The sequence below is a fragment of the Rousettus aegyptiacus genome, unplaced genomic scaffold (genome assembly GCF_014176215.1).
Source record: "Rousettus aegyptiacus isolate mRouAeg1 unplaced genomic scaffold, mRouAeg1.p scaffold_m13_p_4, whole genome shotgun sequence".
In the NCBI taxonomy this organism is placed as follows: domain Eukaryota; kingdom Metazoa; phylum Chordata; class Mammalia; order Chiroptera; family Pteropodidae; genus Rousettus; species Rousettus aegyptiacus.
This window is the reverse complement of record NW_023416307.1, coordinates 52,316,912-52,333,853: the sequence shown is the minus strand read 5'-3', so window position 1 is coordinate 52,333,853 and position 16,942 is coordinate 52,316,912. Positions and strand designations below refer to the sequence as shown.

Below are 16,942 nucleotides of genomic sequence, written 5' to 3'. Positions count from 1 at the left end.
AGGACCTGGTTTTCTTATTAGGAGTGTTTAACACATTAGGTCCGGCTTCGGTCTCTTCATCTGCCTGGATGAAGCAGCAGCAACCCTCCTCCCCCCTCCACCCAACACACCACATTAAGTACTCAGGTCTAAAGAGCCTGTTTTGTAGGCTCTGCAGTCACTAGAACTATAAACAGAATACTGGCTAATTATTGTTTAATTATTGCTTAAAAACCAATTGGCACAATACAATCACTGCATTAATTACCCCATACAGCATCTGCTTTCTTTTTTGCCGTCATCCCTATTCCTCTCCAGCCCCTCTCCCCTCTTTAATTGAAATTCAGCTTGCTGTAACACCTCCTTTCCCCCGGCCAACTGGATCTCTCCATTGACACGAGGGAAGAGAACAAAACACAGAAAGCCCTGGGGATTAGGGAGTTTTGACAGCTGTCCAAGAGAAGCGCTGAGATACGGGCCAAGTACCAAGGTAGGGCAGAGACAAACGAGAGACAGCAGAGTGACAGAGGGAGGGAGAGAGGCAGGAAAACGTCGCAAGGGAAATGAACTGGACAAAGAGTCACAGAGACAGGCAGAGATGTTTAAGGGGGCACTGAAAAGAGGAAAAAGGAAGAAAATAGCTAAAAAAGAGAGAAACTATGGGGAGATAGGGAGGAAAATGCGAGAGGGGCTCAGGAGGGAAGAAAGACAAGACAGGAGAGGGGTTGTCAAGAAGGGGGAGGAAAAAGTCCAGCCTCTAGGGACAAGTCATTCCGGCTTGGGGACGGGTCTGACTGAGCTGGAGGCAGACGAGCAGCCTGGGGGTCCCCCTCACACACCTGGGAGCCGGGTGGGGCCCGCAGCACCGACGGCACAAGGGGAGAGGCTGAGCGCGCCGCGCTGGGGCGGCAGAGCCCGGGGCGAGCCCCGTGTGCGCCCCGCGGCCCCGCCCCCTCCCCGGCCGCCTCCTTCGCGGGGCTTTTCCTGCAGGGCTCAGGAAGCCGGCCTAGCACCGCCACGAACAATAGCCCGGGGTCGGCACTCGGCTCCCGGAGAGGCCGGCGCCGAGCTGCGCGGGAAGGAGGCGTCCGCGCCGCCGGGGGTCGGCCGCGAGCCCCCGGCCCGGGCTGCAGCTTCAGTTCAGCTCGGCGCTGCCCGGGTCATTGTTGGCCGGGACTAGGGAGCGGGAGCCGGAGGAGGAGCTGGGGAGGCGGCGGCGGCGGCGGCGGCGGCGGCGGGAGCCAGAGGGGGAGCCAGAGAGCGGGCGCGAGAGAGAGGGAGGGAGGGAGGAGGTTGAAACAGGGAGGGTAGGAGGGAGGAGGAAAAATAAGAGGAGAGCCGAGCAGGGCTGAACAATAGAGACAGGCAGACGGGCGAGGAGGAGAGCCAGCTGCCGCTGCTGGGGGAGAGCGGGCGCCCAGGCAGCCCGGACCCCAGCCCCGGGCCGCAGCCCCAGCCAGACAGCAGGCGGCCAGCGCCCCCAGGGAAGGGGTGCCATGGGGGAGCCGGCGGCAGGCGCCCCCAGCCCGCCGCGCGCCTCTGCCTGAGGGAGGCTCGGCGTCCTCTGCCCTAGCCCCGCCGGCCCAGCCGCCAGCCCTCGAAGCCCGGAGTCCGCCGGGTTCGCGGCCGCAGCCGCTGCGCCCCGCGCCCTCCGCCCACCCGGCGCGGAGCAGCCCACGGCCCCAGGCTCCGCCGGCCCCCGGCTGCCCGCGGACGGCCTCCCCCAGTCATGAACCCCCTGGAGGGGGCAGCGGAGGAAGGAGGAGCAGCCGACTCGGACGTGGACGCCTTTTTCCGGACAGGTAGGCAGGGCAGGGCGCGGGCGGCCGGGGGCAGGGCCGCTGCCTGGGACGCGGCGTTTCGGACAAGTTTGGGAAAGGAGGACTGTTGCTGGGGTGTGCGTGTTGGGGGGCAGTCCCCCTCGTCCAGGCTGGAGTTGCCGAGATTCTTGTTGTTATGGCAATGCTGGTCGCCTTTCGGAGAGCGGTGGGGGCTGGGATCTCCGCGCCCCTCGGCGTTCATCCCACTTGGGGGAGTCCGTGGTGGGGAGGCGGGAGGCTCTCCCCTCCGCCGCCTTCTCCCGGAGCGCGGGCCGGGGCGATGTTGGATTACTTTGCAGCGTGCGGCTCCAGCTACCTGCGTCCCCGGCCCCTCCCTCGGTCCTCGCCCTCCCCGCAGCCCAGCGGCTGTCAGCCCCGCTCCCGCCGCCCTGGGCTGGCAACCGTTCTCGGGCCAGGGGTCCCGGGCCTTGATATGCAAAAAGAGGGGCCTTGGGGACCCGGAGTCACGCAGGCTGCAGACTGACAGGAGCGGGGCGGACCCAAGACGGTCATGCCGGGTGCGTGTGGGAAGTCAGCATCTCAGACTTGAGAAAGGCAGACCGCGCTAGGAGGACGGTGGGCGCCTCGGACCTCTTTCTTGTCCTCCTCTTCTCTAGTTCTGGGAACGGATGAGCTCTTCATAAGAATCACTCATTCCTGGAAGTGTGAGTTAGCGTCCCCCTCATACACACCCACTGAATCTTTGCTTGCTTGTGGTTTGTAGAGCCCCCAGAGCTGTCTTTCCAGCCGTTTGCAGCCTTGCCACCTCCCGTCCCCCAGGTTTAGAGCTTCTCCTGTTGCCTGACTACAGCGCCCCTTTCCCAGAACAGATACAGACCATCCTCATCTCTCGCCACCTGTGGCCCTTTTTCTCTAATTGCTAGGGATTCCCCATCTCCCTTTTGCCCGTGGCTTCCACTAACTGGAACCATTTTGTCTGGAATCTTTGTCCCAAGGAGTCCAATAAATTATGAGGCCCCTGAGCTTCTACCCTCTTTCCTAAGTTGGATTACAGGACACGAACTGGTGGGGTCAGGGATCAGGTTAGCTCCGAAGGCTCCCTGCACATCCATCTGTTTCCTAACCTCATTGGCTTGCCCTGGAGGTCATCTCTAGGGAAGGGAGTGGAGTGCTTTGTTGGGGAGACTTGTGGCTTTAGAAGTCAAGACTTGATTGGCCCATATGTTCATTTTCTAGTAGGTTTCGAAGGGAAGGCGCTGGAGGACAGGAGCCGATGCCAGGACCTGGGGAAAGCAGAAAGGAGCCCCTGTTACCTGCTGCTGCTTCTCAGGCTTAGCCATGTCTCCCTCCCTCCTTCCTTTTCCCCAGAAACGATTCAACATACACATTCTCTCCCCCTCACTCTGTCTTCTATGTGACACACACACACACACACACACACACACACACACACACACACACAGCCCAGCCCAGGACTCAAAGCATGGATTCTGACGTATGTATGGGGAACCAGCATCTCAGTCTTGACCTGAGTGTATAGTTTTCTGGGGGGTAATTGATATCCGGAAATATTCGGCAGCAGGTCTTCCTGACCCCTCTTGCCTCCCATCTGGGTCAGAAGCCTGCCTTTTCTTAGCTCTGGGGAAAACTTAAAGTGGGAGCCTTCCCACTTTCCCTTTCTGGATCCCACTTTCAACTTTTGGTGTCCACTCCTCCTTTCCCTTTCCTATCATCCGAACGCCAGTTCCCCGTCCATTCCCTCTCTCAGGCCATTGGAGCCGAGCTCCCTTTCTGGAGGGTTGCTAATTTCTGACAAATGAATTCACACAGTGTTAATGGTGTTAATGGCCTATAATGGTCCAATGTGTTACTTTTCTCAGAGCTTTTCAAAACACAACCTGGGGCTTACATTGTCTAGCCCTGGCTCAAATCACAGAGTAAATAGCAGACTCCTGTGGGACTCCCGTTGGGGATAGTCTTCCTTGGGCAGCCTTGTTGAAGGGGAGCTAGGTCTGATGTGCATTTAAAATCAGAGAAAGGTGATATCCTCAAAGCATAAGGCTGGAAATGACTGGTGACCTATAACAAGTTGCAAGAGGGAGTGCAGGCTGCCTGTGGTCCTTCTTGGGACCACCATCCAACCTGTGGCTCTCTGTGCTCCGCTTCCTGATCTTACCCCCTTTTAATCTCTAGCCTAGGAATTCTTCTTGAGCCTGGAAAAGGCCATATTTATTAACCTTCTCCCTTCTAATTCCTCTCTGGGTTATAGCACTATACCTAGTAGGCTGGATGTTATAAATTTATTCAATTGCACGACTGAGAAAACTTCAAACAAATTCTCAAAGACCCTAGTGCCAGGGTTACCCTCTTATTTCTTGTGGAAAATTTTGCATGCGCAAAGACCAGACTGACAATTGCTTTGTCAAAATCCTGGCACACTGTGGCTTTAATTAAGAATGTTTCGAATAATTCTGTCATTTTGGTTCCTTACTTGTCATCTTCTGATTACTTTGGTATTTCAGTTCTCTTGACCAACTGATTAAGCTAAATCTTACTTCCCTGCATACACATGGACATACACACACACAGGCACACACCCCAGCTCACTACTTTTAGAGATTAATGGATTCCATATCGTCTTTCTGAGAATTCTCTGTTCCAAGTCTGGAAAGTGTGTCTCAATAATTTTATTGATCATGGTTTTGAGGTAGAGAAGGGGATATATGGAAGCTCAGAACTGTGACTAGAAACCAACTGGAATAGAAAAATCAACAAGGACTTTTCAACTCCTACTAGGAGCCTTCTGCCATACAGGATGCTATGGAATGCAAACTAAATATTCAAAGTGGTTTCTGCCTTTGAAGAACTTTTCAAAGAAGATTGACGATTATTGCTCAGAGATTAATTGCTAAACATTATTGTGTTATAGTATAAACAGTTGACAACTACAGAGGAGTGGAACCAAGGGTCACCCTTGAATGAATAATGGGGATGGGGAGTGGGAGGAACAGCGTGAGCAAAGGCACAGGGAGGTTGGGGCATTGCCATTGAGGATTTCGGGTTGACTGAATAGAAGGTATAGGTTGGGGAGGTATGGGAAATAGGATTGGATAAGTAAGGGAGAGCCAGGTAGGGAAAGTGTCGGAAGCTCTAGAGAAAAGTTTGGATTTTAGTCAAGGTCAGTGGGGAGTCATTTTAGATTCTTGAGTAAGGGCATATCCTGAAGAAAGTGGTATTTGGAAAGGTTAATCTGGAGGTAATACGATTGACGAAGTGGAGAAGGAGGGAAAGAATCCAGGGAGATGCAAAAGTGATCCAGAGCTAAGGGGGAAGGGACTTGGTCTAGGTTGGTGGCAGAAAGAATGCAGAGTTAAGGACAACACTGAGAAACATTATCAAAGGCAGAAATGTGGGGATTTATTGACAAACTAGTTGGGGGTGGGGGTTAAGAAAATTAAGCCCATAAGGAGACAGTTGTGCCTTGGTTGAGTGTAGAGGACTGACAGTGTCCCGACTGACGGAGTCTGATTGAAGACAGGAGCCGGTTTGGCAGGTATCGTTGTTAGCTTCAGATGTGGAGAACTGGAGGTGACTGAGGAACGTCTAGGGGGAGTTGTTTTATGAGAAATGTGGGACTCAGGATAGGAGCATAGGCAGGAGGTTAGGGTTGGCAAAGCGGAAGCAACCGAAGCTTTGCAACTGTGTTTGCTCTCAGAGGGAGGGCCTGGAGGAAAGTGGGGAAGGGCTAAAGTTTGAATTTGGGGGAGATACCCTTATTTAGGTAGTGGCAGGAAAGGAGACTTGATCCTGGAGATGCCAGGTAGTCAAGCGTGGATTCTGATGTGATGACAAGCTACAGACAGATTGAGCAGGAGGAGCGCTGGGTCACTGTCACTGGATATGATAAGAAGAAGGCCACTGGGAACTGTTGGGAGCACAGTATTAGAAGAGGCATTCAGAATAGGGATTTGGGGTGCTGGGTAGGAAGCAGTTACTCGGGGAGTATCAGTGAAAAGAAAAAGAGGTTGGGTGCTAGTCCAAAGGGGATGTTAGCATCAAGAAAAGGAGTTTTCGGTATTTTTTTGCCAAAGTCATTAACAGGTTTGGAGGCCAAGGGGAGAAGTATATGGGTAGAAAAAACTGAAGAGGTGAGAAAGAATAGATTCTCTAACAAAAACAAGAGCTTAGCTTTGGTGACAGAGAAGAAACCTCAGAGGAAAACAAGAGGATAAGCTAAAAGAGATTGAAGTGGAATTACTTTAAGAGGTTGATGTGGAAATACCTTCTACCTCTGTCTTCCTGGTGAGCCTTGTCCTGTGAGTCCAGACATTTTTTTTATAATTTATTCATTCTTTTATTCAACAAATAGTTTTTAAGCACATGTTGTGCATCATGCAAAGTTTCAGGTGCTGGTGCTATATCAGTGAAAAATAAAACCACAAAGTAAAAACAAAACAAAAACAAGAACAAAAAACTATCCTTATGGAGCAACCTAGTTAAAGGAGACAAAATTGGTAAGTATAATAAATGCTATAACCTTGATTGTGATAAAGCTCAGAGCTAAATCTGGTTCTCCTGTAGTGACTATACAGGTTTTTATGGAATGCACTTTTGTATTAGCCTCATTCGTAGCTCAAGTTTTCTCTCTACTTCCCCCCCACCCCCATACCTCTTTCTCATCACTTTTTCAACTGGAGTGTTTGTTGTTACTTGGACTTCAGCCAGCCTCAAATTCAACTCTGCATTGTCTTTCCAACTCCCCAAACAAGCTTCTGTTCTTGCCTTCTTTAATTCTGTAAGTGCCATGCCCCTCTCTCAGTCGTGATATTTCAAACCTTAGTGCTGTGAGGAGTCGCTCCTCTGACAAGTCCGTTTGAATTATCTTTCATAGCCCTTGCTGTTCAGCCGCAGGGCCTCTACCCTAGGCCAGGGCCCACCTTGCAACTTACAGACTCCTTCAGTGGCCTTCAATTTTGTCTTTTGGAATCTACTCCAAATCGGTAGCCGCAGGCACATTGCACTTCACAAGGTAGATTGCATTAATGACATCACACCACCACCTAATCTATGGACCTTCAGGGCCTCCTGTGCGCCTTCAGGATCAAGTCTGTACTTCACAGCTCAGCTCCAGCCTGGTGCTCTTCTCACTGTCCAAGAGTACCTTGACTCACGTTCTGAATCATCCACCCTGGCACCCCCACGCTCCGAAATTCAACTCATTCTTCAAGACTTAAGCCCCAACCTTCTTTCGGGAGCTTTCACAACTCACAAGACTAACTCTCTCCTCCAAATTCCTAAAACACTTGTCCGTACTCATTGTCTCACTTCATTAGTGGTATTATATTGTTTCCCCCTCCCCCTTTTCATACATGTAGGGCTTGTCTCTACTATTGAAGTTATTTGTTCTTTGGAGGTAAAGTAAAAGGTCTTTTAAAAAGCTTGTGATTCATTAAAAGCAACAAAACAACAACAAAAAACAAAACCACCTTTTCCAATACAGATAAAGCAAACATGGCCAAACATAAGCAGTTGTGGAATCTAGGTGGGGGTATATTTGTATTTGCTGTATGAGTCTTTAAACTTTTCCCTCAGATAATAATAGCTTCTTCCTACCTACATAGAGGAACTGGACATCATCATGTCCAGATCATAGAGAAGGGAGATTTGGGAATAACAGCCTGTTTGCATGGAATTCTTTGAGTAAATATCGCCACCCTGTCTGTGCATTGGCAAGCACCTAAAGGGGAGAGATTTCTACATCGTGAGCTGTCTTGCAACAAAGAAAGCGTCTCTTTTTGACATTGTGCTTGGTGCTCCAGAATATAAACATGATGCTTAATTCAGTGTTTGTTTTTTCTTCTTGATTCTACTCCACTTCCACTCATCATGAATAGGGCTTTGGTCACACCATCTTCCAGGATCTTATCTGAAAGTACCAAGATAACTTTGTTCTTCTGGAGGGGAATTGTTATAATATCTCCAATATTGTGCTTATAGAGGCTATTTACACATTTAATATGTTTTAGAACGTATCAATGACATCCAGGTGTATCTCCGTTAGGTTTGGGAGGCTTTGCTTCCTTCTTTTGCTATCAGTCATCAATAACTCTTATTATTGGCACATTCTGTCCAATTGTATTTGGTAATCCTCTGTGAGATGAAAGAGGTGTTGGAGTAAACTGAAGCTACAGAGAGAAATTAAATGAGACGTAAGAAAACTTACTGTAAATATGAGTAAAACACGAGAACAGGTAAACTAGGGGTCCTTTTTAGAAGTTGGAGAATGAACGTTTTACTTTTCAAAGTTCTTTCTGGAATTTGGCAGTTTACTTCTGGAGACAGAATGGTGTAGTCCAGTGGTTCTCAACTGGGAGCAGTTTTGTCCCCCAGGGAACATTTGTCATTGTATGAAGACATTTTTTTTTTTTTGGTTGTTGCAACTCAGGGAGGGGGGTTGCTACAGGTATGTAGTGGGTAGAGGTCTAGGGTCCTGTTAAACATCTTATAATGCACAGGACAATAAAGAATTATCCAGTCTCAAAATGTCAGTAGTGCTGAGGTCGAGAAACCTTGTGTCGTCGGAAATCATGGGTTTTGTATAAGATAGTCTCAGTGCTAACTAGGAGTAGGTTCCTAGGTAAATTATTTAATTTCTCTCAATCCTTAGTCTTCTGCAAAATGGGACTAATAATGCTTTACAGATTGAGAGGATTAAATAGGAAAAAATGTGTAAAAAGCATTTAGCAGTTTCCAACACACAGTAGGAGCACAAGAACTCCTGGCTGTTCTCGTTCTTCCTGCTGTTTTAATTTGTTAAGTGAATGTGATAGGGCAGAGGCTGGGGGATCTCTCTCGAATGGGTGCTATGCAGGGCTTCTGACATTGGGTGGGAGAGGGTGCCAGAGAGGCGGTCTGATGGGAGCGTAGGGAGCCTGTCTGTGGAAGCAGAAGGCTAGGGTTTGGGCCTCAGCTCTCTTTCATTCAGTCATTTAAGGATTCGCTTGACAAATACTTATCCATACAAGAAAGAATAAAGAACAGAAAGGGAAATGGATACAAATGTACTACCCCCTCAGGGAGCACTTGGATTAAGGGGTGGGAAAGGAAGGAAAAAGAAGCCTGGGAAGAAGGCTAAGAAGGTCAGACAAGAGAGCAGGAGGTAAACACTCCTCTTTGCTCTCTACTTATCTAAATGATTAGGACAAGTGACTTTAACATTTCGCAAGATGAGGATAATACCCCTCCCTGCTGTAGGGCTATTGAGAGACTCAAATAAGATACTGTATGTGAAAGGTCTTTATAAGTTGTATAGTTCTATCCAAATATATGTAGATAGTTCCTTCCAAATCGAACATTCTATTACTCTAAGTGCCTCTTCTGACAAGTGCTATTTTATTTAATCTGACCTCCATGGGACCTTTCCAGCCCAGGAAGAGAGCAATCTTTCTTAATTTTGTTTTCCATGGGACTGGATGAGGCATCCTTTTTGCACACGCAGGGCACTCCTATTTTCTCCCTCACAAAAGTATAAAAATGCCAGCCCCCAGGCCCTGGCTCCATGCCATCTGGAGGAACCTGGCAAGAATAGAGTTCTTTCTTCTGCCAAGCCTCAGGTGGGTGCAGTGAATCAGTCCCTTCCTGCTCCTTCTCTGTCTGCATGCAGTTCAGACTCCTCCTGCCATTCCTTTGTGTGTGAATGACTGGCAGCAAAATAACTAGGAAATGATTGACAGCCACAGGGCTGTTGGATCAATAGAGCTGCTTGAAATCATGTCTGCTGAAGAGCGAGGAAACTGGAAGAATCAACTGGTAGGACAGAGGAATTAATTAAGGGAAGCAAAGAAGAAACTATTGGAGAATTAGCTTCATCTTTCCTTCAGTCCCACAACATTATTAGAAAGGAGCTGGACATTAGCTGGAAAACATGAAGAGTCAACAGGTGGGAGTGAAAAGTGGTAGATAAGGTGAAATCTTGAGGAAGTGGTTACTTCTCGAGCTGAGACTTGAAGGATGGGTAGGATTTGGATTGAAAAGTGTTGTTTCCAGGTTGGATGAGTGTTAGAAGGAGATGTGAACATCCATGACATATTTGGGGCCGTAATTGGTCCAGTTTACATGACTCAGAGGATGCAGGTGGAGGATCAATGGGAGATAAAACTCAGAAGGCAGTGGGGACCAGGTCGACTGATTGCTTCATTTATCAACATTTGCTGGGCTCCTGGATCATAAAGGACTTTGAGTGGCAGGCCAAAGAATTTGGTCTTTCAGTTTGCTAAAGTATTCTGAATGGGGTGATGACATCAAGAAGATAAATCTGGCCACTCTGTCTACTAGAGTTGGAGAGGTACTCCTGGCCAGTGCAGGATTAGGAGACCACTGTGATAGGTAAGGAGGGTCAGAACTTGAGGTGCCATGGTGGAAATGGAGAGGAGGGGATGGATATGTGAGAGACCTCATGGAGGTAGAGTTTATAGGACTTGGCAACTTGGATATAGAAATGTCAAGGAAATCAAAGATTGCTCCAAAGCTTAGAGCCTGGGTGACTGGGAGGATGGGTATCCCCTAAATGAGTATCAGGAGTTAGGATGAGGACAAGCAGCTGTGGGGAGGCAGGAGGAGAGAGAGGATTTGGGAATTTACTTTGGGACATGTTGCATTTCAGGTGTCAGTGAAATAGCTAAGGGAGGTGTTTGATTCCGTAGGTGGATTACGAAGAGAGTCTGGAGCTTTGGAGGGAGGCCAGAGTCGGAAATATAGATTTGGGAGACATCCGTAAGAAGCCGTGGCTGGAGCTATCAGAATAGATGAGATAATAAATGAAAAACATAGATAGACTTAAGGGCAGAGGGCCAAGGACAGAGCTGTAGACTCAAGTGAAAGGCTGAAGGAGAACCAGGCCAGAGCAGAAAAACAGGTCATCAACAGAGCCTAATGCTGTAGAGAGGTTGAGGGAGAGCGGACTGAGCAGACTCCCTTGGTTCTGGAAATTGGGAGATCATTGGTAACTTTTGAAATTATGTATAGGAGGTAGAATTCGAATTGCAGGGGGAATGAGGAGTGAGTGGATAGGGAGGAAGTGGTGGGAGTGCATATAGATGACTCTTTGGAAGGGGTTTGACTGTGAAGGGAAGGTTAAAAATAGTAAGGTAGTTGGAGATGGATAGCAGAGTTAAGGGGAGTCTTTTTTTAGGTAGAGAAGATATATGAATATCTAGAGGTTGGGGAGGCGGGAGAAGGCAGGCATGAGAGAAGGAATGGATGTTTAGGAGAAAGGGGAGCAATCGATAGAGGAAAGTTTTGAATGAGCCTTAAGGGGTGGATCTCAATGTCAGCTGTAGGGTGAGCTTTGAGCTAGGGGAGCATTCTGCGGGGAGGCAGACTTTAGTAAAGTAGCTGTCCTGCAAGGACCTCAGCTGAGAGTATAGTGTGCCTGATCCACAGTTCTGGTAGAGAGAGCATCAGCTTGCTTAGAGATTCAGGGGTTTTGGTGCCATGCGTGGGGAGGGTGGTATAAGCTGAGGGTAGTTGTGAAAAGGTTGAGCTAGGTTGACGTGGCCCTAGAATTCACTTATACAGAGAAGATGAAAAGAAGTCCAGGAGATCTCAAATTAGCAATTCTTTTAGAAATGCTGTTGGCTTCCTTTTGCAGGCTGAGGTGGGATTTGCTCCAGGCTATATAGTGGGGTCTGCAGAATTACCTCTTACAGAATGTGAATCAGAAAGGCAAGTTAGTGGGATAGAGGGTGAGCGGGGACAGGAGAGTGGGGGACTCAGACAAGAGGGTGTTGGGAGCAGCCTTCTGGGGAGGAGTCCCTGCCTGGCTATCATGTACTGTATCTCCCAGGAATGGGACCTGAATTCCAGTTCCTTAATGCTTCTTGAAGTTCTAGAAGAGTGGGAAAACAGAATAGGGATCACGGAGGAGCCTCTTGCTCATGCTTCTCCATGTAGAGGAACCCCTCACACAAGAGGGAAGATGCCAGTGAGCATTGGCCCCAAAACACTCCCTCGGACTGGACTCTTAACTCTCCTTTTAGAGGCAAACCCAAAAACTGTCATTAAGTGAAAAGCTCCATTTCCTCAAAGGCTCCTCAAGGATCTGACATGGCCCTTCAGATGGGGATGGGGAGTAGAAATCTGGGGGCTGCCATTGCCAAAAGGTGGGCTGTGGTGGGGACTGGGCTTATATTTCCTAGAGTAGAAGGAGGTGGGAGTTTTCTTAGGTGTAGCTCAGTCTGAGAATCATAGAATTTTAGAACAGAAACTTACTACCTGTGTGATATTATTCAAGTTACAACCTCTCTGACCATCAGTTTCTTCATCTGTAAAATGGGTACCTTTCAGGATTGCTTGATGTTTGTACATATATTGTATATTGTTATATAGTTATATCATAAATATTAATAGAAGTGAGATTTCATACTAGTAATATGATTATATGATATATTTCTAGTATCATTATTCCATATATATATTGTAATCATATTACCAATTAGATGAATCTCTGCTTTCCAAATCATGAAAATTATGATGCTTCAATGGTTTTCATTCCCGCTCCCCTCCTCCCTCCCACCCTTCCTTCCTTCTGTAACAGTGCAGAGATAGGTAGGAATATAATTTTTAAGTTTGCAGTTCATTATTTCAGGCAGAGCAGACAGGGACTGGGAATGTGACTAACATCTCTGCCTTTTACATTCTTACCCTGTGGCCCAGGGACAATGGGCATGTATGTCTTGGGGGTGGGGGTGGGGAAGAACAGTACTGAGTTGGCAGCTGGACTGTGGGCCTAGACGGAGACCCCAGAGACCGGCAGATGGTTAATTGGATATCACAAAAGGGGGCTAGGAGGAGGGGTCTGGAGCTCCAGGGGGATTCCTGTCTCTGACTTCTTACTGCCCTAGAGAGGAGGCTGTGGGGAGAGGGAGGAGTAGCTAGCTCCAGGAGCAGTTGGGGAAAAAGACTGGCAGGACTCCATGTTCGTGTGTGGCCATGGCAGGACAGAACACCAATGGGAGTGATGTCACACTTTAATTTGGAAGGTAGGTGCGAGATATTAAGTCTCTTTGTACCCCTGTGCATTGGCACAGAATACGCTCAGATATTTGGGTATAAAGAGAATGCGTAACCAAATATTTGAACGGTACAACTTTCTAGTCATTCTTCATGATCCCAACCACTGAATTTTGACAACTAAATATCACTATTACTTTTGTTAAGAACTGGGCAAAGAACTGATCAGTTTCAGCAGAGTACTAGATTTAAGTGAATGGTTCTCTTTATTCCTGTGTTCATTCATTCAAGTATCAAACACAAGCTGTGCACCTACTAAATGCTAGGCTCTGGGGTACACAAACAAGACAGAAATAATCTTTTCCACATAGAGGGTAACAGCCTAGTGGGATTGCCTGACAAATAAGCAGATGATTGCAATGTAGTAATACATGCCACGAAAGGATCGCATACTGTACGTTGAGAGTGTAGAGGAAAGATTGACAGCCTTACCTGGATGGGTGTGGGAAGGACACTGAAGAGGGGTTGCTTAGGCTGAAATAAATGAGATGGTGAAAATGAATACAGATCCAGAACTTTGGCCGTAGGAGTAAGGGGAAAAATAAAATGGTAATGGAAAAGACATTTTCAGAGTACTGGTAGTGTCCTGTTCCTTGATTATAGGTGTGCTCTGTTTATGACATGTCAGTGAGCCTTAGACTTATATGTACAATTTTATGCATGCAATTACACTTCAGTAAAACAATTAAAAAAGTTATCAGGTCCAGCGAAATTTTTTGTTTCTTGTTTTCCAGAGAGAGAACAGTCTTTGAACATGAATGATCTGTCTGGTTGAGTTCAGAGCGGGCCCGGTATGCAGGCTTCTGCATCTTGCTCAGGCCTGGAGGCTCTGGGGAGGAGGTGAAACTGTGGACTCTTGAGTTCTTGGGTGTTGACTTGGCCAAGATGTCCAGGGTGGAGATGAGGTGTGCACCAGATTTGTTTGCACACCAACCTCTTCTTAAAACCTTCCTGAGCATTGATAGCTCAAGGGCCTTTTGGAGGCCCTACCTTGGAAAGTGGTCATGTCTGGTTTCCCCAAGCAGGCTATACGCTCATTTGTTTTGGACTTGTCTGTATTCTTCTTAACACCCAGTTCAGCGCCTTGCAGGTACACTTGCTTGATTAGTATTTGTTGGCTTGATATTTTTAAAAGAGCTATTTATTGGTATGTAGGCCATTTGGGAGTTTTATAATGAAACGTTGCTAAGGAAATGAATCATTTTTTTGTGGACAGACGATTCTACCTCAAACAAAAAGGCCTATGGAATCAATATTGACTATGAAATGTAGCGTGCAACTCTTATTGATCCCGGATGAATTGGAGGAGACCCCTTTTGTCGCTTGCTTACAAATATTCACATATTTCACAGGCACTGGAAAAGTAAAGAGACACTCTTTCACAAAAACACACAGAAAAGTTCAAACATACAAATGGACCAATACTGAGTGAGTGTCTGCCATGTGCTTAGTATTGTGCCAGATACTGAGGGCTGTTAAAGATGGGTAACAATGGTCTTTGTATCTGAAGAGTTTATGGTCTTGTTTTATTGGAGAGGGCTTATATAAGGAAAAATTGAAGATCAATCAGAAAGGGAATTTTACTCATTCATTGATTTATTTACTACGTATTCGTTGTCTGTAAGCTAAAAGATAATTTAAGTGGTAAACAAGATTTCATTTAGAGAGATTTGATTTTTGGTATACTTTCCTAGAACATTTATTTTTTATCCTAAAAGCTATTTTTTTTTAAATTAAAAAATTAATACTGGCTCACTGTAGAGCATTTGGAAAATATGGCCAAGTATAAAGGATAGAAAAGCCACTGTGATCCCATCATTCAGAGAGAACCCCTGTTTGTTAATTTGAGATATTTCTTTTTGGTCTTATATCCTATATGTACTCTCTTCCTTGATCCATGGTTTATATTTTGATCGTTGAATTAAATTGAAAAAGAAATTTGGTGGTGCGGTGTAGACTTTTCCTAATGAAGCCATTTTTCCATTTAATTTAAATGCATAATACACCAGTATACACACATCTATTAAGCAAAGTAAGACTGTTATAAGCCAAGTAACCTTTATATGGGAAACATGTGGAAAGACAGAGGAGTCATTGGTTGATTGGAAGGGTAAAGGCATTGACACTTATTGTTGTAAAAAATATTTACACAAAAAAGAAGTGCAGGATCTACGTCAAAAGTGAATTCTTTCTCCTTCTTCCCTGGTGTTAATTCAATAGATATATGTACCCGTTGTATGTACATGTTTATACAAATGAGTAGCTTTCGTTTTTATTTTATTGAACAGAAAAGGAATCATGCTATACCTGTTTTCCTGCAACTTGCTTTTATCACTTTATAATTATGTCAGTACATATAACTCTGCCTTATTTGACGTAAGAGTTGTGTTATGTTCTGTTGTGTGGATGTGTCATATTTTTTTTTAACCATTCTCCTAATGGTTAAAAAATGAGTATTTATAACCTGGCTTTTCTGTGGACTAGTTTGTTCTGGGGCATTATTTGGTCCAAAGAGTAGCAAGAAGGGTCACCCATTATTTGATCCTTTTCAAAGGTGACTGTAGGACACTGTAGGTTCAGGATGTTTCCTCTGCTTTTATCCTCTGTAGAGAGGGAGAACAGCCAGTCCCTGTTCTCTAGAGGATAACTTTTTGTGTAATGTTTAAGGATGCTTTTGTTAGTGACATTTAAATAAATGGTAGAAGCCATTTTTGACTTCTTTTGCTGTGTCTTTAAGTGATTCAGGAGCCAAATTTGCAGTCACAATTAGTCAAAAAAAAAAAAAGCCACGTGCTCTGTGGGCTTGAGTGAAAGTTTATTCCAATACCACAGGTATGGTAGTGCTTTAGGTTATGTGTGCAAAAGCCATAGTCTGTGTTTAGCTAGAAAAATCCAATGATGTGATTCAGGAGACCTTGGTTTCCAATTCTACCCACCACTAATTAGCTCTGTGACTTGGCCTAGCCAGTTAACATGTCTCTTCTTACAGATGGAACCTCTTTTTCCTCATCTAAAGAAAGAGGTAAACATACTTACCCTGCCATACCTCATAGGAATAGTATGAGATAAAGAGAGATAATAGAAGAAAAATGCTTTGGGCAAACAAAATTCCTTACTAAATGAAAGGATTTTTGTCAGCTGCCTTTCTCTGGGGTCTCCCTCAGTTCTGAGTGTGGTTGAAAGCTGAGATAGGGGACTCAGATGGGAGTGACAGCCACAAACTGCATTTGAGGACTAAATTTTTTTCATGTCTGGTAGGAAATTGGCAGCACTAGGGATGGAGTGAAATGTTTCATGATATGTTCCATTTGCTTTAGGAAGAGTTGTATGTACGAGACTGGAAGAGTGGCTCTTTAACTGCCCAGAACAGCCGAGCGTTTCTTTCTGATGGGTGACAGTGTAACTTAGTCTCCCACTTATTTCTTACTGCCCAGATGTGCAAAGAAAATACTACTTTTAACATTTTATAATGTGGAGCTATTAATCTTTTTCATGAGCCCCCACACCAACTTGGCTAGTTTGTAGTATATCAGGGTTTATTTTTTATTTTTTTAAATTTTTTTCTGGATCAGTCTTTTTGGATGACTATTTCTTTCAGGTAATTTTTTCAGCCACTCAGATTTTCTCCTGTTCTTCCACTTCTCTTCAGAATGGGGTCTGTGTAATGGCGCACACGTGAACTTGTGGTGGGGTGAGGGGAGAAGGGTACTCGAGCCACACAGAATGATGGCTGGACTCCCCTGGTCTTTATGGGAGCTGGTCTGGTCTGATTCTTGTACTGTCGTTTGCTGATATCCAGCACTACTATTTCATGCCTTGACTGTTTACCTATGGGGTCAATGTCCCTGCACATGGAGGCCTCTTAGTTCTGACCCCAGGCCTTTGCCTGTTCACTGACTCTCTGAGCATCTCTGAGTTCCATCATTAGGGAATGAAGAAATATGTGGATCCCCAGCTTATTCAGGACCAGTTGTGAGAAGGCAGAAACTATGCATCTAGCACACCCAACTAGATACCCACCTTGGCCAGTGCTGTGTTTTCACTGCCTCACCTCCACACGGTGTGGACTGTGGTGCATGACTGAATGGTAGGCATTCTCCCAGAGGCCCACA

At 46.2% G+C, this 16,942-nt stretch overlaps 1 protein-coding gene across 9 annotated transcripts in view; it reads left to right on the top strand.

Moving 5' to 3' along the window:
* The first annotated feature begins 1,257 nt into the window (after positions 1-1,257).
* KALRN (kalirin RhoGEF kinase) overlaps positions 1,258-16,942 on the top strand; it is a 592,295-nt gene continuing 576,610 nt past the window's right edge. For 5 of the 9 annotated variants that reach the window (XM_036219576.1, XM_036219573.1, XM_036219571.1 and 2 more), the window contains exon 1: positions 1,258-1,781. In XM_036219576.1, the coding sequence (XP_036075469.1) occupies positions 1,709-1,781 (73 nt within the window). In that variant the 5' untranslated portion in view covers positions 1,258-1,708. The remainder of the gene's footprint in view (positions 1,782-16,942) is intronic. The other 4 variants (XM_036219574.1, XM_036219579.1, XM_036219578.1 and 1 more) reach the window with 2 other exon arrangements.